Source organism: Lissotriton helveticus, chromosome 11 (assembly GCF_964261635.1).
Source record: "Lissotriton helveticus chromosome 11, aLisHel1.1, whole genome shotgun sequence".
NCBI lineage: Eukaryota > Metazoa > Chordata > Amphibia > Caudata > Salamandridae > Lissotriton > Lissotriton helveticus.
In genome coordinates, this window is record NC_136072.1 from 300,525,078 (window position 1) to 300,548,708 (window position 23,631).

Genomic DNA, 23,631 nt, shown 5'->3' on the forward strand with positions numbered 1-23,631 from the left:
CCGGCCCTGTCCAGCTGGGGCAGGACCAGGCAGTGCACGGAGAGGGAAACAAAAACACTCACCCAATAAGCAGGGTCAGACCGGCCCATAGGGCAGCCCCTGATGCCCCAGTGCCTGATGGACTGGGCTGATCAGTCAGTGTGTTGGCTGGGATTTTTGACTTTTTGTTGGACTGTTTAATGTCTGAGCCGTTTTTTTACTGTTACTTTCCCTGGTATTATAACAAGCTTTGCCTGCAGCAAGCTCAGAACCATAACTTGCATAACCCTTATACAGTTTGTCTTTTTTTTTTTTTTAAGTTTGAGTTTAGTGAAGAAGTAAAAATCAGAAACAGGAAATGAAGAAACAGAGAAAGTCATATATCATTAAATTACACAATAAGAAGTAGATAAGTAAAAGGCAATCACTATTTCACATAGAGAGAAACAAAGCAAGCAAAATAAATTAGTAACAAAAGTAGAATAAACAGTGTACTAAAAGCATAATAAATAATAAGCAATAATTGGTATGAAGGAAAAAGGCAATGGGAGAATCATGGTGGTTTGCATACTTCAACAGAACTAGCATCAGGGGCGGTGACCGATGGAGCAGATGAGGGGAGGTAATTCACCAAAGGAAACCAAAGGAGATCTCTTTTAATTGCCAAGGAAATGGGGAGACATAGTTAGTGTCTAAGCGTTGTTGGCCTGCTTCCAATTGGTGGTAATAAGATGGAAGGCAACAGCTATCAAGAGGTCAATGAGTAAATAATGTTGGGGAGTTTGGGGAAGGTCAGGGGATAAGGAACCTAGAAAGATGTGGGAAGGAGAAAAGGGGACTTGAAAGTGGAAAATCTTTTGAATTTGGAGCCAAACTAGTTTCCAAAACTGGGATATGGGAGGACAATCAAATAACATATGTTTTAAATCTGCAGAAAGACAGGCACAATACCAGCAAGTAGAGGGAGTGTCTGAGGAGAAAGTTGACAAAGCTAGTGGAGTAAAGAGAGTTCTATTGTAAATAAAGTATAGAGTTTGGGTGGTGGTAGCAGCTCTAGTGGTTCTTGGACCTTAGACCAAATCTTATCCCAAAGGGGAATCGGCCAAACAAGTGAAAAATCATCTTCCCAGGCTAGCTCAGTCTTAGACTTAGGTCTATCTGCAAGGAGACGAAAAGAATTGTAAAGAAATGATGCAGAAGGAGAGGAAACTATTGCCGAAGATATGGATTGATGAGCTGTAGGAATATCATTAGAAAGCGGTAGCGATTAAAGGTATTGAATGAGAATAGGATACAACAAATCATACTTAGAGCGAGAACTAGAGGGTAAAGAGAATTGGGATTGAAGATCCGAAAAAGAAAGAGGACTATTATGAGAGAGGAGTTGAGAAATCCAACGTAAGCCATGGGAGTACCAGGTCTTCCAGAAAAAAGTACGATTGCGGATTTTAAGCTGTTTATTATACCAAATAGGCTGTTCATGCGTCGAAGCGAGGGAGGGATAGTAGGAGGGTAAAAAAGGAAGAAGGAGCTTATGAGAGTGAGAAATGATAGGATTACGGAGACTACAGTTTGTCTTTAAAAGTTCAATACTGCTACAATTTCCAAACAATTACCACTGCTTAGCTGTCTAATTGACTAATGGTGGCCACTTTTATTTTGGTGCCCGGGCCTACGATCTGCCCCAGTCCGACCCTGCCAAAAAGGCCGGGAATATGGCTTTACTGATGTTTGTTTGGCATACCCATTTCAAGGGCCGTGGTGCGAGGGGTGGAATGTCTTCATATGGCCAAGTACCGTCGAGACCCAGCCCTCCCATGAATAATCCCGGATCCACCCACCTGTCCCACCTGTAGTGGGAGAGGTGTGGCGCCGCGGCCAGGGCGACTGACGCTGGAATCTGGGGACCACGGTTCGATCCCCGGCTCCGGCGGCAGGTTAGCCCAGCACCATGTGACTCTGGGCAATAGCTCGCTTAATCTTCCCGACGGCCCCCCAGCGCCTAGAGACCCTTACGGGTGATTGTGCGCTTTACAAATGTGGACTTTTTACCTCCATCATTCCCCCATTGCTAAAGACAGCAGACCACACTTGAGTGCTACTGAGCAGCATGCCCTGATGGTGTGATGCTGGTTCCTGGGGTGTGCTCCTAACAGGCGTTGGCTGATTTTGAAGAGCTATGGAGCCCTTTGGTGAGGTGGAGGAGTCTCTGGTGGGCCAGTGTGGGCTCTTTGCAGCTGGGGCCGCTCCTAGTGAGTTTGTATGTATCTCCTCAAGGGTTTAGGTGGACTCCAACAGACTGGAGTCTCCATGGTCTGGGGCACTGCCAGGCAGACATGGGATTGTGTGGGTGCATGGGAAGCTCCCATGGGTGGAGGGATGTCCCTGGTGCTCCCTTTTGGGGGTGGGCATGCTTCCTTTGGATCCAAATCAGCCAGGGTGGGCTCCAGGTGATGTGAGCCGACTCTTTCTGAGTTATTCTACTCAGTTTCAGAAAATTCTACCCTGGGCAAAAAGTGAGGGGGTACCTCAGAGTCTTAGACCCGGAAGTATTTAAAAACTGACTTTGAATTGGATCCCTACCGTGTCCTATACTCATGTTCTTAACTTTACAGACAAAGACAGTGATCAGTTTCTCAACACTGATATTTTCAACCATGACTATAAATTGTTACATGACAGAGATTTAGTTCCTGTTTACATTCCACGTTTGACTTCATCTTGCATTCCCTAAGGGTGTTTTCTTTTTCCAAGATGTTGTGGTTTTGTAGTTTATATGCAGCATATTACTCTTGTACAGTGCTTATTGTGAACTGAGTCATCTCTGTGTCGATGTGAGTTGAGGTTGTGGGTGGGTAGGTGTTTATAATGGGCAATGATTGAGCGCTCTGGATTTGAGCCTAAGGCAGAGCAAGTCAGAGTGCCTGTCATTGTGCCAGAAAAGGTGTGCAGAATGCGTGTTCATCCAATAATTGACCACTCTGGGAATTACACAGCTCAATGGTCACCAGTGCCAGATGTAATTGTGATTCTGTACAAACGTGTATGATGGAGGTAAAAAGCAGCATAAATATTGACAGGGCAAAAGTAAAGACAGGACATTGCTTACAGGTGAGTGGGTGCATTATGTGTGGAGGGGATAGAAAAGTGAAGGAGATGCAAGGAAGTACACACAGAAAGAGAGAGTAAAATGCCTGTAAAGTGCAGAACCAGATATACTTGGTGTGAGATATGCAGATGGAGGGTTTCCGAAAGATTTCGTAAGACAAACATTTACAATGCAATGGTTTCGCCTTTGGAAAAGTTAGAGCTATTGGTATTGTAAATGACAAATTTTGTATTTATGTGTTGGTTTTGAAAACAGATAAATAAATGGCATTGTCATTTACATTGCCATTAGCTTAATCTCTCGCAAATGTGAGACCTATTGTACCCTACGGACGAGCTCAGCAGACAGCAATTACTACCACACACACACACACCCAGAGCCACACACACACACCCAGAGCCACACACACACACACACCCCGAGCAAGCCACACACACCCAGAGCCACACACACACACACACACACACACGCGCAGAGCCACACACACACACACAGCCAGAGCCCCACACACCCAGAGCCCTCCACACACACACATACCCTGAGCCACAGACACACACACACCCAGAGCCACACACACCCAGAGCCCCCCCACACACACCCAGAGCCCCACATACCCAGAGCCCCCCCCACACACACACCCAGAGCCACACACACACACACACACCCAGAGACACACACACACACACACACACACACACACACCCAGAGCCACACACACCCAGAGCCACACACACACCCAGAGCCACACACACACACCCAGAGCCACACACACACACCCAGAGCCACACACACACACACCCAGAGCTACACACACACACCCAGAGCCACACACACACCCACTCAGAGCCACACACACCCACCCAGAGCCACACACACCCACTTTGCTCTTCTGAAATGTTGGCATGTATGTGAGCTGTGTGTGGTGAGCTGTGTGTGGTGAGTGTGTCTCGTGAGCAGTGTGTGGTGAGCTGTGTGTGATGAGCTGTGTCTCGTGATCCATCAGTGTGTTGTGAGCTGTGTGGGGTGAGCTGTATGTGGTGTGTGGGGATCAGTGTCTGTCCCCCGCACTGCGCTGGTTTTGCCCCCCGGTCGGATCCTGCGCTGTGCGCATGCGCAGTGCCGGCTGCTACTGCCCCTCGGAGGCTCTTTCATTGTCTCGCATCTCTCCCTGGCTCCCCCTGTCATCCACCGGACCTCAGCCCAGTCACCGGAGACAACTGGACCGTCATGGCGGGGACGGACCCTGCGGAGGTGAGGTGACCTGTGCGGCTCTGCCACCCCCCGGGGGCGGCGGGGCTCCTCCTTTCACCCACGGACCCGCTCTGCCTTTCATCAGGGCCCGGGGACGGATCCTGCCCTGCAGCCCTTCAGTTGAAACACCTTCTCCCAGGCTTCTCGGTGACTTTCATGAACATGGTGATCCATGGTGACACCTCGTGCACTGCCCTAAAACATGAACTGTGATTGGAAGTCTCTTGCTTATAATGCTTCGTGCTAAGTAACCTCAACCTCCGGGACCCTTCTAAGGTGATAGGAAAGCTATTTGTGCTGGAAGTGTGGAAATACGGTAGTTGTGATGGGACGAGGAAGTGTTTTTTCACGTCCCTGTCTCTAAAACGGGATGCACTGGTCGTTGAACAAGGCCTCTAGTTCTGCAGGGATTAGAAGTCTGGGATGAAAACAGAGATGTGCTTTTTCTGCTAGAAGCGTGACTATCATGTATGTGCTATATCGCGCATTTAACACCTTCATGACACACTTATCAACAAGGCATTTCAGTGCACAAATAAAACTATCACCCCTCGCTCACCCTCACATTCACCCATTCTTTATTTCCGGTTTAAATGTTGTGTAGGTTGCAGAGAGAGCCCCCGCGGCACTGCAGCAGAACATCTACCGGGAAAGGTTTAGAGAGGGGTAATCTGCATAATGTGGTCATTAAAATGGAGGCGACGCTCACTGAATAAACATAAGCTGGGATCCGGCAGGCGCTACGAGGAACAGTCGAGCCTGCACTTCCCTGGACTGCATAGTTTAGCTGCAACCCTTTGCTTCGCTCGATAGCCAAAGCACCTCGAAAATTGATCGAAAGAGAATCACAGCGGGACGACCTGCCCCGGTGAAAGGCCCATCGGCCTAAAGCGTGCCTGACCTGACAGAAAGGAAGGATAAACTAATCACATTGATTGTGAATCTGACTTAAAATATCGTTTAAAGTCTCATTTGATCTTTCTTTTAGCATGACTTTGTCCATTATTGTTGTTTATGTTTAGTTACTACTACTTGACAAAACATCGCACAAAGAGTAATTATTTGTTGATAAAAAGTAGTGAAATATAGATGAGGATTGTATATAACGTGTATATTTGTAAATTGTGAAATCGTTTCGTATATATGTGTAAATGTTTATTAAATGTTTAGTGTTCTTTCTTATTCATGAAAATTGAAAAATCAAAAAATGAAAGTATGAATTCAAAAGGGTAAAAATAAAAATACCCAACAAACATAAGACTAGGATTTGCTTGTTGCTCTTAATATAGGAGATAAGAGTTAAATGCGGGGTCAGCAATTTTTGTTTATTGAATTATTTGGTCCAGCTGCCTCCACGCCCCAGGACCTCAATCCGTAGTGTAACAAAACAATGACCTGACCCCTGAGCACGCCTGGTGACAGGACAGGCTCGTGCTCATCCGTCTCCCCGGCTGCGTGTGGCTTCCGCATTCTCTCGAGGTCGCTTCTTCCAGGGCTCTCTCGCGGGCTCTATTCCGTATTCCAAGCACCCCCAAGGTTGCGGCGCTCTTCTAGGAAGTTGTCCCCAAGCCAGATTGCGATGTCTCCATGACGTTCTACACATGCAGTATAACCTGCAAGGGTACCTTCATTGTTTTCTAATATATACACTAACAGCGGGAGGGGGGGCGGGGGCGGGAACGGGCACACGGACAGCGGGAGGGGGGTGGGGGCAGGAAGAGGCACACGGACAGCGGAGGGGGAGCGGGAACGGGCTCACGGACAGCAGGAGGGGGGGCGGGAACGGGATAAAAAAAGTAGTAAAATATGCCGCTTACCTGCTAGCAACTCAAGGAAAGTGAAATCGCGCAGCCCACCCCTGCAAAGCACGCGTTGGAAATGAAACAAACATGCCGATACGAAGAAAAAAAACAACCGCCCACCGCCGCATGACGCACGAAAATGGGCGGGATGAGTAAAAATCGCCGGAACTCCCACGAATCTGCTCTGGCAATGATGGACAGATCTCTCTTCCAATGGCTAGCCTCCATTTATGGAGCTAGCCAATGGAAGAGAAGGTGGGACAAAGCCCCATACTGGTAAAAACATAAGATTTCGCCTGCGCGAACGCTGCTGCGCAGCGGACGCCAGGCGAAACCTAAAAAAGGCCAGGTCTAACATTGAGGGACTACAGAGGAATGTGATGTGAAGGGGAGAAAAGGAGTGTTTGAGACACCCCCAGACCACTAATCTTCCACAAGCCTTACTCATGTTTAATTAAAAGTCCCAACATTTCAGAAAAGAAAAATTTTCAATTCAAATTATTCACAACAGAATCATTGTTACTCATTAATTTGATATATATATATATATATATATATATATATATATATATATATATCTTCTTGAAGGTACATAGATGTGGTGTTAGGTACAGAAAATCTATACATACATACCTTTCAATATTTTGCCCTTGATATTACAATATTATCCCACGATAACGTTGTCTCAATAGTTCAGTAGCCACACCAACCATTCGCCATTGCTGCAGAGGTATCCACAGGGTATTCATCTCCATCCAATTACATGTTTGACTGGGTGTGGAAACACAGCCAAGTAAAACCAAATGTGTGAAGGAAAAGCTCCAGCATCCGGTGGCGTGAGACCTGTAAATCTAAGTCCCATATGGGAATCCTGATATAGGTGCACAAAACTTGTGCTGCCCATAAGCGTGAGGGTGGGGAGATCGTCTGCAGGTAGGTGAAGGGGGTTAAGAAGCTGCTCTTATTACTAAGCATCTTGAAAGAGGCCCATTATATGGTATTACTGAGTTCACAATAGTACTGCCACCCAAACCAGAACACCTGTATGACTGAAAGTTTGTGGTATTTGTGTCATAATTTTTTATTGGAGTTCAAAGATAGGCAATTTCATAGGTATGTTTGTGGTATTTGTATAGTGCAAACCGAAGAACTAAACTATACTTCAACAGAACACCTTAAAACAGAAATGTGGGCACCTACTCAGCACAGTCCAAATATACAGCTATCTGTCTATGAAAGTTCCCAACAGCGCTTCATCTACCAGCTGCCTACACACACTTACTTCTGCCAGGCAGTAGACATGCCTACCTACCAAGAAATCTCAGAAGGTGTCTCGGTACAGCCCTACGGCCTCACTGATCAAACTCTCAATTCTATCATGCGGTCATCTCCTCTTACAGGTATACAGCATCATTCAGTCCGCAGGCCTCACATCAGTCAGACTCTGGTCTCTGTTGCAAAACTCACAACAGCCATGGGCAAACAAAAAGCGCTGCAATGACACACCAATGGCGGACTGGGCGCTATACAAATGCTACAAATAGTGATGCAAAGGGCTAACCAGTCCCTGGTTCTTGTCCCTTGGAGTACTACTCAACTGAAGGCGATGGCAGCTATTTTTCCGATATTATCCTCATATCCAAGCGTTCCTGTTGACTGTTGTTGAACCAAGCCAGCACCACTACATGGAGTGCCACTCATTCATTCAAATAACTTTATTTTGATTCCAATAGAGGAGTCATACAAGTGCACACCAATATAAAAATACATAATTTGTCATAAAAGTCCACAATACATATTTTACATATTTAGGTTTTACAATGCATTAAAAAATAACCTTGATCATATATATGGACAGGACATAAAGTACTAAATGGATTTCATTAAAAGGCCAACAGGAGAAACATTTATGAAAATTTCCACCAATAACTTATTTCAGTATCGATTTCTAATCGCAAGGGCCGATCTAATGAAACTAAGTACAGCATTACATATACTTGGAGTTGACAAGGACAATAAATGTTCATAGGCCTCTTTATAATTGCATGATCCAAAAGCTAATAAAACAGGTCTAATGAATGGGTTTTTTGGGACCTTATACAAAGCACAAAAAAGGATAAGGTGCAAAGTACTTTGCGAAACCCTATCATTACAGGGGCAGGAGGGTAAACTCTCACACCACCCCCCTTGCTTTGGAAAAGCAAAAAGAAAGTGTAATGTACTAAGGCGAAACCTTGTCAAATAAAAGCGCCATTGGAGTGTCACACAAAGGGGCACTTGCGTGAAATTAGTGCATGTGAAAGAAGCCAGGGTAGTACCCTACAATTCGAAAACCTCCACTTGCTCCAGTACAATCTGGTTCCTGTCAGCTGCGTTACCAGGTTCAGCACCCATTCCAACAGTGGCCTCTCTGTTGGGGATACCAAGAACATACTTGTGGGTGCCTATTTGGATGGGGACTTTTTATGGACTTGTGTTCACAAGATTGGCATAGAGGACTCAAGGGCATTCCGAGCACAGCCAGCATTCGTATCCTTTTGTGAAAAGCATCTTTATGGGCCCATAAAGGGGCGATTTATAGCCTGGGCCCCATATGGCATAGCTGATATAAGTGTGCCGAATTAGGACCGCACACTGGGGGGATTGTTCACTTCATCCAGGCATTCCTTGACTCAACAGGGGATTTTAGGGGCGGAGGGGAAGGAGGAGGGTCCCCTTGTTGCACTGACTTGAAAGGTTCAAGTTCACCCCTGCCCCTTCCCCAGGCTCTGACATGAACATTTATATGATATATTGGAAAGTTAAGTGGGAAAGGCTTTTGGAACAGATGCTCTCTCCCTGCGGTGGGCGGACAAGAGCCACGAAGGAAGGCTAAGAGGAGCAAATGGGGAATTTTTCTGGTGTGATTTAAAAAAAAAAAAAAGATCGCAGATTATGTTTTTTCTGTTCCCATATATCCAGTTGGCTACATCCTGCTTCAGAAGCAAATAACCCCTGAACTTGTCTCCTACACAGTTGCTTCGCTGAAAATAGGCTGCAGTGTCAATTTGAAAAAAAAATGAGAGTAATTCTGGGAACATGGTAGCTTTCCAGATGGTTTATTGCTCGTGCAAGGTTGTTCGTGCTTGGGTGGAGTCACTTGCATGTCTTATGTGTCCTAGCCATGAATTATCCAGCCACATTTCTTCCTAGCGGCCCTCGCAAATTTGTTTGAAAAACTACACAAAATATGCAGAGGATGCAGTTCTAAGGCCTTGGGTGTATCATGCAGATTTTCACTATTCAAGGCTTTCAATATTAAGTATTCCCTGTTTCATTGCAAAACATTATTGAGAGAACTGAAGCAAGATAGGAGCTTGAGCATACGAGAAGGGAAAATATGGAGGAGTGTGGCTCAATGGTTAGAGCAGCAGACCCTGATGCATAGTGCCCACACCGCCAGCGCTCGCTCCGCTCTGCGCACATTAACAATTATATACCAAGGAAAACTCACGAGACATATTTGTGGGAAAGCACTGTTGCAGGTTTATTTCGTACAACAGGTAGCTGATAAGGTGGGCCATCTTACAGGCGATCCAATGCGGCAGCCCCTCGCTGACCCGCATGCCTAAGGAGCCATCTTGCACGGCGAGTCGATGCTCTGACGGTGCAGTAAATTACCATTTTATTTCATTATACTCCCGCCCCCCCTGTCAGGGCGGAGCAATGAGGCACCCCCCCGGTCGGTTCAGGCCCCCCGACCGCCCGAAGGACTAACGGGGCGCCGACGCTGTTTCCTGGAACCCCCTCGGCTCCAGGTTCTTGGCTCAGGCACCCTTACTGTGCCAGGCAGAGGTATTTAGACTGTATCCTTCTGCCGCAGAGGTACCCCTACTGTCCATCTGCTTCCAGATCGCCCTGTGACTCCGCCTGCAACACAAAACATGACCATTAACAAATTCACAACTTTCGCCCGCCGGTCTGCAGCTGGGTCAGGGTTCAGGGAGGGATCAGCGCAGAGCCTAAGGAACCAGGCGCGGGAAAAAGAGGCCGAGCATAGTTGCTGGGCCTGTTTTATACTTCAAGGAACGCCCCCTTCCCCAGGTGAGCCCTCCCTATTGGCTGTTGGCGAGGAGTGCGGCTCAAAGGGGTTGACGCGCTACAAGCTCTGCTCGCCCGTCGTGTGGGACTAGGGCGCTGTCCCGCCCATGCTCCCCTGCGTGTCGCGCGGTCAGCGGCATAGTGCCCACACCGCCAGCGCTCGCTCCGCTCTGCGCACATTAACACTTATATACCAAGGAAAACTCACGAGACATATTTGTGGGAAAGCACTGTTGCAGGTTTATTTCGTACAACAGGTAGCTGATAAGGTGGGTCATCTTACAGGCGATCCAATGCGGCAGCCCCTCGCTGACCCGCATGCCTAAGGAGCCATCTTGCCGGCGAGTCGATGCTCTGACGGTGCAGTAAATTACCATTTTATTTCGTTATACTCCCGCCCCCCTGTCAGGGCGGAGCGATGAGGCACACCCCCGGTCGGTTCAGGCCCCCCGACCGCCCGAAGGACTAACGGGGCGCCGACGCTGTTTCCTGGAACCCCCTCGGCTCCAGGTTCTTGGCTCAGGCACCCTTACTGTGCCAGGCAGAGGTATTTAGACTGTATCCTTCTGCCGCAGAGGTACCCCTACTGTCCATCTGCTTCCAGATCGCCCTGTGACTCCGCCTGCAACACAAAACATGACCATTAACAAATTCACAACTTTCGCCCGCCGCTCTGCAGCTGGGCCAGGGTTCAGGGAGGGATCAGCGCAGAGCCTAAGGAACCAGGCGCGGGAAAAAGAGGCCGAGCATAGTTGCTGGGCCTGTTTTATACTTCAAGGAACGCCCCCTTCCCCAGGTGAGCCCTCCCTATTGGCTGTTGGCGAGGAGTGCGGCTCAAAGGGGTTGACGCGCTACAAGCTCTGCTCGCCCGTCGTGTGGGACTAGGGCGCTGTCCCGCCCATGCTCCCCTGCGTGTCGCGCGGTCAGCGGCATAGTGCCCACACCGCCAGCGCTCGCTCCGCTCTGCGCACATTAACACTTATATACCAAGGAAAACTCACGAGACATATTTGTGGGAAAGCACTGTTGCAGGTTTATTTCGTACAACAGGTAGCTGATAAGGTGGGTCATCTTACAAGCGATCCAATGCGGCAGCCCCTCGCTGACCCGCATGCCTAAGGAGCCATCTTGCCGGCGAGTCGATGCTCTGACGGTGCAGTAAATTACCATTTTATTTCGTTATACTCCCGCCCCCCTGTCAGGGCGGAGCGATGAGGCACACCCCCGGTCGGTTCAGGCCCCCCGACCGCCCGAAGGACTAACGGGGCGCCGACGCTGTTTCCTGGAACCCCCTCGGCTCCAGGTTCTTGGCTCAGGCACCCTTACTGTGCCAGGCAGAGGTATTTAGACTGTATCCTTCTGCCGCAGAGGTATCCCTACTGTCCATCTGCTTCCAGATCGCCCTGTACTCCGCCACAGCTCTGGAGGAGGCCCCCGTCGATGACAGAGCCCCCCACCCACCTAGCTACTTTCTGACGCTGTTTCGTGCACCTCTATCATAGTCCCCTTCACCACACCACTATGGAGATTTCTTAGAACGGTTCTTAGGACACGCTCTTAGTTACATAAGCCGCACCTCTAATGGGGATTGCGTAGATACGGTTCTTAGGCCACGCCCTTAGTTAAAAAGCCCACCTCTTACAGAGATTCCTTGGCGGTTAGTTGTTTTTGTCCGGACATATTCTACGGGGGATCTGCAGGTGACTATTTGCATTATTGTATCTGCTGATACTGGCAAACCAGTGATATTTGTACAAGCAAGGTGGTGGGCTTATGAAAGTCATGTACAGTGCTGTACTAATCATGACAGTGAATGTCCTGGCAAATCACTGCAAGATCGTTATTTGAGATTGTTTAGGGCACAAACTAGCATATGCCCTAACCTTCAAACGTCATTCCCAGTTCTCTGTTGTATTGCAGTATTGCACCTCTAATTATACTGTATTTCCCCTTGTAACCGTTGTTTGCCTTTGCTGCTTGCACAAGTGCCACCATCACCTACATTACGTTTGTTCTAGGCCTGAGTGTCTAGCCCATGTTGCAGTATTTTACCTCCAATTGTACTTTGTCTCTCCTGCAACCTGCACACTTATCACTTATCCCTTCTGCAATGCACTGTACGATTATTACCTGTCATTTCTTGTACTTATTGTGAAGAGCTCATGCCTTCGGGTAACGTCCGTGCTATATAAAAAAAACGCATAGTTGATTAAATGAACAAAAGTTGACCTCGAGCAAATTCAGGATGACGTGCTTATCGGCCATGCATTGCATAATCGATTTTTATAGTGAGAGCTAGGAAAGGGGCTGTGCGGCCTGCTAGAGCACTTGGTGTTCAGAATCTTTACTATCATATTTGAATATATGTGTGTTACAACAAATTCCTTCTCTGTAAGGGGCTGATAGCCAGATAGCCAGAGTTGGCGACAGTGAGCTATTATAGTTGTTCACCACTAAGCCTTGTCGGGCATGTATTGCTTCCTTGATGGAAACAAGTTCAGGAGCTGTTTCGACTGGCGCCCTAAACGAAATTTTTAATATGACCATAATTCCAACTTTGTTTGAGCCTGTCTGTGCCTGGTAGTACAACCAGATATATTAACTAATAATCTGTTACATAACGTATACAGTCACTGAGCGCTCCATGTCACTCCACCGCACCCTCTGCCATGTATGTACCACCAGAGCTCACTCCCACAAATGGATGCATTCTCAATGTATTCATAAACTCGCTCCGACCTAACGATGGAACTGTTAAATTAAAACTACAGCAGATGTGTGACGTAGTCAGTAATGGTTCTTTTAGTTAGGAAGACACATAAGCTAGCCTGAATTGCCATATACACTTCGCTTGTTACTATTCATTACCTTAATTCCAGCTCCGTTCGGCGCCAGAATGTTAAGGACACAGGCCACAACAGTCATCTCACATTACAGCAAATCAATAGTAGAAGTCTTAGTAATTGTGTTACTGACCTTAGTATGAATTATACCAAACTTAACTTTATGCTGCCTTTAAGAAAAGGGCTCGGGTTGAGTGGCATCGTGTTAGCTAGATGCTCCGAAGTTACCTGGCATTATGCGCATAAGCAAATGTAGCGCTTCTGCTATACTTCCATTATATACCACAGAAGTGAGAATTACATGTACCATAATCGAGATATTCCCTCGTAATGTCTCATATAAATGCATATAGCCCTGAGAACATGGTGTGTCCCAATAATCAAGCGATGTTGCACTTAATCCTCTTTCGCAACGTGTTTGGTGGTTGGAGTACTAACTAGTCCTCCTGGAGAAGTGAATTGCAGGGGCAGGAGTACATCCCCGTCGCTACATCCCCGTTGCCATTCGCACGTGCCTTACGTGTGCAGGGGCAGGAATACATCCCCGTCGCTATATCAGCGCAGAGCCTAGGGAACCAGGCGTGGGAAAAAGAGGCCGAGCATAGTTTCTGGGCCTGTTTTATACTTCAAGGAACGCCCCCTTCCACAGGTGAGCCCTCCCTATTGGCTGTTGGCGAGGAGGGCGGCTCAAAGGGGTTGACACGCTACAAGCTCTGCTCGCCCGTCGTGTGGGACTAGGGCGCTGTGCCGCCCATGCTCCCCTGCGTGTCGCGCGGTCAGCGGCAGAGTTCTGGCCAGGGACCAGGGTTCGATTCCTGCCTCGGCGGGGTCTCGTGCTCAATTTCCTCGGACCTGTTAATTCTCGCCTCGGTGCCTATTCTAATCACGGGCCACACGCTGCAACTGTGGGCCATAGCTTGCTTGGCCCCAACAGCGCTAAGAATGCCTGGCTTCACCCTGGGGGTGCCCAGGAGCGGACACTTCACAGGGAAAGCCAGGAGGGGTTCCACAGCGGTATGAGTATCAGTGCCAGGAAGCCGAATAGGCGACACCGCAAAGTGACCGTCTGGTGACAGTGCGCTCTATAAGTACCATGACATGACATTTACAAAATGGGAAACTCCATAGCTACGGGAAGATATGGTATACCATATTATCGTTGATGAAACATGGTCCTACAAAAATATTGTGACCTAAATATCCATATATTGACAGTATTTATACCTTCCAAGTATGTGAATGTGGAGTTATACATCTATATTTACCTATAAATATTTACCACCATAGTATTTTGGTTGTTTATTTCAGTGATTTAAACATTTGTCGAATAAATGGACAAATACATAAGAAGTTTACAGATATCATTGATGTTAAGACTTTTGCTTTTCCAATTGGACAATCCTCATACGGATTGTATTACTGAATATCGACACCAACAATATTGGGGTACAAGAATATTGAGGACAGAATGACAAGTGACAAAATAGCGAAAGGTAAGTGCATATAGAAAAGTTTACAATAACTGCACAGAAATACATATTTCTTCTGTTTAAGAAGCAGTAAACTGAATTTTCTTGCATCCTACCAGTTCATTGATTACAATGGTAGATTACACATAGTCTTACCCTTTCTCATCTCAGCCCTTACTAGTGATATTACAGAGATTCCATCAAAAGGATTTTATGACAAAGAAATATCCACAACACCTTTTTGCAGTGAAAATAGCAAACATGTGTTAGTTACACGCAATGAGAAATGACGCTAGTATACGAAACGTAGTTACTGCATCGTAAAAGCATGCAGAAGAAAGGTAGACTAGATATGGTATTCATTTGAATAACATAGTTGTAATTTCATAAATGAAAATATATCATATGTATATTAACGTGTTGGAATTTTGTACAATGAAAGGTTCTCATGTTATGGAGCTGATTGCTAATCAATTTGATATTCATATATGAGTGTGAACATTAATACTACATTTGATACAATATGAACTAACTTAGTTTTTATGTGAAAATTAATTAAGTTTAATTTCATCTAATAATGTGTACATCGAAAATGACAAAAGAAAAGTAGGTGTTACACAATGATACTTTCTGTGCCTTCATGAAAACGTCTCTAGCATGCATTTTACGTACGTATTAATAGATGAATCTTTAAACGAAAATGATTTGACAAATTATTAGTTATATGTACACGTTGGTACTTTCAAAAATGTTATGAGTACCGTATACTTAAATGTACTAATTTCAACAATATTGTAATGATTATTAATGCATCCATGATATATATTTGAATGTATATGCTTAATTTCCTGTTTCAAGTGTGATTCATAATTAACATGATCTTGTTGTATATAAGCTTAAATTCATGTAGGCCTTAATCTTTTAGTAAAATCCTGGATTGGTAATACCAAAGAGTATGGGGAACATGCCACCATATTGCCAGTAGTATTGAAATAGTAATTGTTTCCTTTGACATCTCCTGTGCTGAGCAGTACGCTTGTTATCATTTTTGCTACACTCTGGAACAGGTGCCTGGGAAAGTGCCCTTTTGAACTGTTATTCTATTGTCTCAAATGTGACATTGTTCAATGTGTCGCATGATTGAAAAAAAGGAAGGAACTGCGTAATCGATTCAACTATTTTTCCGGATTTGTGTCTTCTTTACTGCCACATCGCGCTCATCCTATACGAACCGAACAATGGACTGAGTGGTCTAACAAATTGAAATTATGTCAGGAGGTGTCACCCCAGAACTGGCCTAGTATAATTGCATATCTTAAGTGATTTTGAGGGCTCTGCGCTAGCTCTGCTTTTTGTCCTACCTAGACTGGAGGCAGATCGATTCAATTTAGCAGACGGTACTGGCTACTTGGAACCTTGCTGAACTCGCCTGATAGTCTTTGCGGAAGACTCACCTGGCTACCTATTTCTACTGGTGCATACGTTGTAAGTGCTTGGGGGTCCTCCTCAGCTGAGGGAGACTGCCCTTCTTATTTACCAAACCTTACCCTGAATCCCGAGCATTGGCATATATCCTTAAATCAATTTTTACTTGAATTCTAATCTGAATGCTAATTTCATTTAAATGTAAAATGTTTCCATCTTAATCTGATAAACCAAATGAACTACTTGGTTTGACTCTGCTGTTCTGACTCGTCATTACTGAAGTGAGCATTATTTTCTGGGTTACCCTATGACTAAACAGAAATGCAAGTGGGAAGTTTCTGATCATCAAATTCTGATGCTATTATTTCTCTTAGCTATAATGAAATTCCTGGTTTGTATGACTCTTGCTCAACTACGTTTCTTTAGGAGATTTGGGTTTGCCGTGATCATATTTTATATCTGCGGTATTTGTTTGAGATTTATCCATACGAGTTTAATTTTGAGTTTGTAGATACAGTTATCCTATTTCTGGTCCGCATTGGGTGACTGCTTATTCCCTGAATATCTAACCACTTTCAGCACAGAGGAAGATCCATCGGAGGACCAATTGATGGTAAGAGATAAAGTAGGGCCCAGGAAATGCTACATCACTAGTAAGGGGAACCCTGCTTCTGAGACAAATTTCTTGCTCCATCCACCAAGCTGTGGTCCGACACAGGGGACCAAAATACAGAATCTTCCTGTATTAACAATCTAAAATCCAGCCAGAACCAAGCAATGCCAGGAAGGGTGAGCAGGATGCAAGGGCTGGATGAGAATCAATTGAGCTATAAGTAATTACTGGTAAGTAATCAAAACCTTACCTCCACATCCGCCTACCATGACCAAATCCTCATTAATCAAGTAGTCCAAAGGTATTCCACAAGCCTTTGGGCTGAAACTCATCACTTACACACTGCTAAATCCAGTGACGATTTTATTGTGTATTCAAATTTGTAACCACACAAAGAAGGATTTCAGTGCCTCTGTCTCATGGAGTCTGGAGTTGTAATCTGCCCACGGAAAGTAATGTCTCACATAGAAATGTGTGTGTGGCAGTCAAATAAACCTCACAATGGGGAATATCCTGTATTACTGATTGAGATATCACCATGCTTCAGGTAGATTGTCTCTGAATCTCTGAATCTCACTAGTGAAGGGATCTGATTACAGAAGAGGCAAAAGCAGTAGTGGATCTTATCCATTTACTAAGTTAAAAAAAAGAGGCAGCCCTAACCCGATGCCTCAAAAGTCAAATAGACTATATGATTTGTGGCACCACTTTGACCTTCAAGATTGTTCACCATCACTACTTTGAGAACTAGACAATGCCAACCTTGTTCTTCCTCTGAAAAAGGAACGGGAAAAAAGGGAGCTGACTTCCTGTGCTCTGTCTGTGGCGGAGTTCACCTTAGGGCAAATAGAAGGGTCGAGACAAAGTATGAAATTGCAAGCTCCTAATTCAACTATGGGCTTCGCTGTTGTCATAGCCAGCAAAAATGGTCTTTCCCATATGGGAACCTCTTATCAAAAAATAACATTTTCAAATGGGTGTGTCTTGAGAGCCTTCAGAAGAAGAGCAAGCTCCACTGGTAGAAACAAGGGGCTTGACAACTTGTCTAGTTAGTGAATCATCTTTAGATAATATGGGCTCAAGGGCCATCACAAAAACATGCTACAAGCAGGAGTTGCTTGCTAACATGCCAGGGTTCCCATTTATTAACATTCACAGGGTGACAAATAGACAACATGATTGAGATTGACAGGTCATGGGTATGCAGTTAAGTTGTAGGGTGAATGGAATTGGGGGATTAATCACTTTGGACTTTTAACAAATACATACAGAGCATCAAGGGCAGGAGAGGTGTTCCAGAGGTAGGACACTAATACATAGAGCAATCTGTTGTTGAACATGTTAGGTCTAGGAAACTGGATGGCTGGTGGCTTTTCGGAAGCCAGAATGTGGCTGGAATGTAACGTGGAGTACAACCACCGAGGGATACGTAAATTAGTAATGGTGACCCAAGCGTAGTATCATAAGGGTAAGTGTGACATGGTTATTGTCTCATAGGTCCACTATGACTGGGCATGTGACATGGTTATTGCCTCATAGGTCCACTATGACCTGGGCATGTGACATGGTTATTGCTTCATAGGTCCACTATGACTTGTGCAGCCTGATTCTGAATCCTGAGGAGTTTGCTTCCAGTATCTTATTAGAGAGTCTCATTTACAAGTTGTTACACCAGTCCAAACATGATATCATCACAGCAAGGACCAGGACAAGTACTTAGGGGAGAAGTGGGCGATTCTCTGCATCAGTCGCATGCAGACGAATGCATTCTTAGTGACTGTGCTCACTTGAGATATGACGGAAATATAATTGTAAAACAGAACACCAAGGTTCAATTGTCGTGAAATTAGAGTTGTGGATGGGGAACATTGTTTACAACGCGGTTTTTACACCGCAGTGCCTTTACCCCGCAGCTATTACAACGCAAGTCGTTACTACGACTTGCGCTGGATGGCGCTGTGGGATAAGGAATCTTGCAATTTTAGATTCCAACACCTTCCCTACTGTTACGGGGACTGGTGTTGGAATATAAAATTATAAGATTCCTAAATCCACGCCCTCCAACGCAAGTCGTTGTAACGACTTGCGTTGTAAGACTTGTGTGGTAAAGGCATGCGTTGTTACAACATGCGTTGTAACAACGTACATCCTTGTGGATAGGCCCATAGAACAAGTCTAACCGAAAGGAAGAGGTGAATAGTCCATGGGCCCTCACGCATGTATACGCATTCTGTACACCCAGTTTTTTTTTGTATGTGCAAAATCTTGCGAAATATGCATGTGCATGATAGTGCATGATGTTTGCCTGGGGCAGACTGGGATGAGAAAAAAATGTCTCACTGGAAAGCTAAAACTTGGGCAGAAAGAAATGTTGCCCCCAAACCAGTTTTCTACCAGTGTTTTGTGTGGATACCAAAAGTGAAGTATATCCTTCATTTTATGCAATATACCTGCAACGTACATTTTGGAAAATGTCATGTCATTATCAAGAAATTTCAATGAAGAAATTAGGTTTCTCCTAATCCTAGTGTCTGGGATGCTCAGTTATCACTAATTATTTTGCATCCGGTGCTAGCTTTCCTTAAAATAAATTTGCCATCATGTGGTAAGCCCTAAATTCCACTTCTAGTTTGAGGTTTATCTGCATTTTTTCTGGATACATGTGGTAACCTGTCATTCGACTACAGGACTTGTTCTGGGGGACATAAAGGCTTTGAAGAGGCCAGGCACAAATCCTGTCCCCTTACGAACTCTGGGGCATATTATCAAGGTGGTTTATCTCCGCTTTTATGGCTTTAAAAGCCAAGAAAGCGGAGATAAAATTATCTCCCTATTACCTAGCTGTCGCTAACACCAGTTAGCGACAGCTAGTAGGAGATAGCGACCATCTTGGGCCCCACTTTGCATGTCAGAGAAATGTATCACTAATGACATGCAAAGTGGGCATGCCAAGATGTTAGCGACTGGAAACAGCCGCTAACATCGCTATCTCCTATTACCAACTTTTGGAGATATTCGCGCTAAGCGCGAATATCTCCAAAAGCTAACACCTGCCCCAGAGCAGTTCTTAACCATGTTATCCAATGGGAGGTGGATAACATGGCTAAGAGCCTTAGCTCGGTAATGCCTGAATATCGCTGACTTTTCAGCGATAGTCATGCATTGTGGCCGATTTTTATCGCATTTGCGATAAACCTTGGTAATACCAAGGTTTATCTGTGATAAAAATCGCCGCAGGTCGGCGATACATTTTTGTCTCTAACCAAGCAATAGCGATAATTATCGCTATTGCTTGGTAATATGCCCCTCTATTACTGTTGTTAGCAAAGACTGAGAACAAGTGACCTAGGGCAGATGCACTAAAAGGCTGGTTGCAAACATTGCACAATGACTTTTTGCAGTCTTTCATTCTACCAGGCAACCTATGAACTAAAAGTTTGAATCACAAAATCTCCAATTGTGGGGGTCGTAGAAAGACCTGTCGAAGGAATAATAATTAGGCAGGTGTGAGTGGTTGCCGGCAAGCATAGCAGATCACCATCCCTGTGTTGGCTTTCCTAAATGGGATTTTTTTAAAGAAGCCTGTGTACCTTAAAGAAACAGTAGTAGCTATTAACAAAAAGTTTCCTGAAAACATCACAGGTCAAGCAGGGAGGCTGCCAACACCTTTCATAAAGGATAAGGTGGCTCAAGTGGACACTTTTGCAACTGCGGATCAATTACCACAGCCTTTGAGGTACTGGTAACTCATCAATGGTTTGTGAATGTAGTCACAAAAAATTCATAAATGTCATATCAAGGAAGAGATGTCCCTTTCTCAACCCTTTCTAATTGTGATTTGGTATGGGTTGCCAAATCCCTTTTCCGAGTTGGATAGGCTTCTCCAAGCCTAAAAATGATTTTAATAATATAACAAAAAGCCATTTTGTGATAGTAAACCCTGCGATTCTGCGAACCGCAGAAATTGTAATTGCAATATTACTTTCTATATCTGACCGCTAGCATCACAGATGAGGGCCAATGTCACGTATGCCAAAGTACAGCGCTAAGGGGGCAACCATAACTTTGTGGTCATTGGCAATAAATAGCAAGTACAAATAAAACCCACACACCAAGACATACTTTGCTACTTGACTAGCAGTTCACAAAATAATGATTGGCACAAAGGCTTAGGTTCAGGACATATTTCCAGTCTAGGAGCACAGTATGGAAGCTGCAGGTCAACCTAGATGCGCACAATGTGTGTGTACTTGGGGAGGCACAGAGTAAAAGACACAACATTCAGCAGTAAAAAAAAAAACATGACAAATTTCTCAGAATCACAGTATTTTTCCTCAAATGCTGGCCGGAGACCCACACGCCCCCACCTTTCATGTCTGTACTTGTAGCAGTCCATTTCGTTAAAATGACAGTTCCCCTCATTACAGTTCTGCTCATCAGGGTACAATGGGTACTTACAGCTTCTCGAGGGCCTGCAGCCCGAGGAAGGAAGCATTCCTCAGCACCGTGATCTTGTTGTTGCTCAAAACCCTGGAAGAAAAGGAAACAGAAAAGAGGTCCTTGAGTTATTCAGGCAGAGGTAAGAGATGTAAGAGCAAGCGCCTATTGGTAGGGCGGGCCTGTGGGTGCTAGATGTGCGGCCTGGGAGGAAACCTAGGCTGCAGAAGCCACACGCGAGCCTCAAACTTTCCCTATGGCTCTGTTAGAAGACATTATTTTATCTTTCAAGATGGAGGAGAACATGGAAGGCTAGTGTGTACTGTCATTGTTTCCTAGAGTGGAATGTTAGGGTTCTTCGTTAGCTAAACCAGACATCGCTCCCCATCAACGCGGCACCCTAGATCCATGAGGGCCAGGTCCATGTCGGGGTTCCAAGTAACCACATAAACTACACACATACAGTGACGCTAAATCATGCTCATTTACGTAGTTGTGCTTATTCTGAAAACCTGTCGAGGATCTGCCCACCTCTACCAACGTTGCACAACTCCCTTGTGGAGGAACTTGCCGCTCTTAGCTGAAACATAGCCCTATGCGTTTGCTGCATGTCGACTGTGGGAACGGGCAGGGTTAGATCACAAATGCTGCCTTAGTGAGGAGATGCGGTGTAGTGCCTTCCAAGCCAGTTATTTAACACATCCGACTCTTGTTGCCTGCCAAAACACACATTGGCAAAGACCATTGGTCTCGCCTATGTGAGATCTATTGGCTTTGTTAAGGTTTGAAGCCATGTTGGACAGAAGCAGTGCTGCTGTGCAGCACGGCTGAACGTAAAAAAAAAGCGCTATGACCTGGCCAGCGTTTACTGCGTTGTGACGCTTTTTTAGTTTTTACCTTCAGCAGCACTGCTGTACAGCATGGCCAAAAAGAATTGGCAAAGCCAATAAAACTTGCATAGATGAAACCCATTAGCTTTGCCAGTGCTTGTTTCTTTTTTTGTGTGGCCAACGTTCCTTCACTGGCAGGGGCTGTCCCTACTTTTTCATTGTAAAATTACCATTTGGGCTAATGGCACCGGAGAATAAGTAACCTGGTTTACTGATGCTAAGCTCCACTCCTGAATAATGACAAGCAGGCCGCTTTGAGTGGCCTAGGAAGGTTCCTCAACCCTTCATGTCACAACAAAGAGAGCGTCCAAACATGCATTATCGTAGCTCCTTGGTAGCTCCAAGAAGTATCTGAAACAATGAGCCCAAAAGCACCCAATAGTGCCCTTTGTAAGGGAAGTGAGCCCCAAATCCACCACCTTCAACAGTTCTAAAACTAAATAGAAACTATCTCAGATGCTGGTCCCATCCCCCTTTCAGCATTCATGGGTATACAATGATGTTACCTAATAACATTACCTATTACTTAACCCCTTCCACGCTGATGACGAGCTGGGCTCGTCATGAGGTAGCCTCCTGCTACGCTGATGACGAGCCCAGCTCGTAACGTAAAATGCGCTTTCGCAAAACTCCGCGTACGAGCAGAATTCCGCCCGCACGCATGCGGTTAAGCACTTTTGAGCTTCACAGTGGGTATCGAAAGCACAATCTTAATAGTCATACAAGAGAATGCACCTAGAGACAAATCTGTTTGTGATTGGCACTTAGAACATATCTGCGAGTAAATGGCAAAAGCAATACTGTAGAAATGCATTCAAGGACACCGTGGAAGCAAACGTAAACGCTACGGAAATGGATTAAATAAATGATGGTCGCCCTATGCCAAGTGATGCTTAAATAACATATCAACAAACACATTATACCGCATATAGGGCTAGATGTAGGTAAATAGGTTTTACCGATTCTAAAATACCGAATTTTACCGATTCGGTATTTTAGAATCGGTAAATCCTATGGAGGTAATTATTCGGTAAAAATTACCGAATCGTTAAGATTCAGGTAATTGCCATTCATTCCTATGGGCCTGGAGGCCCATAGGAATAAATGTCAATTACCGAATCGGTAAATACCGATTCAGTAAAATAGGGAAATAGTCAAGTGCGGCAGGGTGTCACTTTGACACCCTGTTGCACCCCTGAATAGTGCTGGTGTGCACATGTGGCATACATACAAGCCCTAGGGGCATGTATGTTTGTCACATGGCACAGGTGTAAATGCACACATTTGCATTTACACAGGAATTCCTTATTTACCACCAACCAATAGTTGGTGGTAAATAACGAATCCTGTAAGCACAAAAGCACTGTTTACAGTGCTACCCACATTTCATTTACCGATTCGGTAAATACCGAATCAGTAAATGATGATTTGGTAAATACCGAATCGGTAAATACCGATTAGTTATTTACCGAATCGGTAAAAAAGCCTCCTACATAGTAAAAGTCTATTACCGGTCGGTAACGGTAATAGCCTAACTACATCTAGCCCATAGTTATGTAAAAGTGCTTCTGTCGGGTCAGTGCTTAATCAGCTGTAAAAGTGCATATGCCGATGGTGTCTTTCTTTACAGTGTGCCTATGGATTTAACTGTCCATCTGAATTTCAGAACATAGCTATGTGTTTTGTATATGATGTCCCTCTGCATTTTACAGCCAAAATAACACGCAGAAGGT

The 23,631-nt window shown here is 45.1% G+C and overlaps 1 protein-coding gene across 1 annotated transcript in view; it reads right to left on the reverse strand.

Annotated features, from left to right (window-relative positions):
- The window catches only part of ADGRA2 (adhesion G protein-coupled receptor A2), a 503,592-nt gene that overhangs the window by 247,911 nt on the left and 232,050 nt on the right, over positions 1–23,631 (reverse strand). Inside the window, exon 2 of the mRNA XM_078665416.1 lies at positions 21,030–21,101. Coding sequence (XP_078521542.1) covers positions 21,030–21,101 — 72 coding nt within the window. The remainder of the gene's footprint in view (positions 1–21,029; positions 21,102–23,631) is intronic.